The 319-nt window shown below is 58.0% G+C and overlaps 1 protein-coding gene across 1 annotated transcript in view; it reads right to left on the bottom strand.

Moving 5' to 3' along the window:
* Positions 1-319, bottom strand: part of EMH_0025890 (uncharacterized protein) — a gene marked incomplete at both ends in the record, with an annotated part of 10231 nt that overhangs the window by 6125 nt on the left and 3787 nt on the right. The window contains 1 exon segment of the mRNA XM_013502535.1: positions 3-299. Coding sequence (XP_013357989.1) covers positions 3-299 — 297 coding nt within the window.

Here is a 319-nt window from a genome sequence, read left to right as displayed (position 1 = left end):
GCTGTTGCGGCTGCTGCTGCTGCTGCTGCTGCTGCTGCTGCTGCTGCTGCTGCTGCTGGTGTTGCTGCTGCTGTTGCTGTTGTTGTTTTTGTTGTTGTTGTTGCTGCTGCTGTTGTTTATGCTGGTGCCGTTTATAGTGCTGCTGCTGTTGCTGTTGCTGCCGTTGCAGTAGCTGCTGTTACCGTTGCTGCTGCTGCTGCTACCGTTGCTGCTGCTGCTGCTGCTGCTGCTGCCGTTGTGCTGCTCTGCTGCTGCAGCACCTGGGGCCGCCTGGTTGTAGTTCCTTGAGCTGGCTTTTGCTGCAGCAGCATCAGCAGCG

The sequence above is a fragment of the Eimeria mitis genome, genomic scaffold (assembly GCF_000499745.2).
Source record: "Eimeria mitis Houghton genomic scaffold, Emh_scaff947, whole genome shotgun sequence".
NCBI classification, from domain to species: Eukaryota; Apicomplexa; class Conoidasida; order Eucoccidiorida; family Eimeriidae; genus Eimeria; species Eimeria mitis.
Note: the sequence above shows the minus strand (reverse complement) of the source record. Positions and strands in the feature narration are given on the sequence as shown.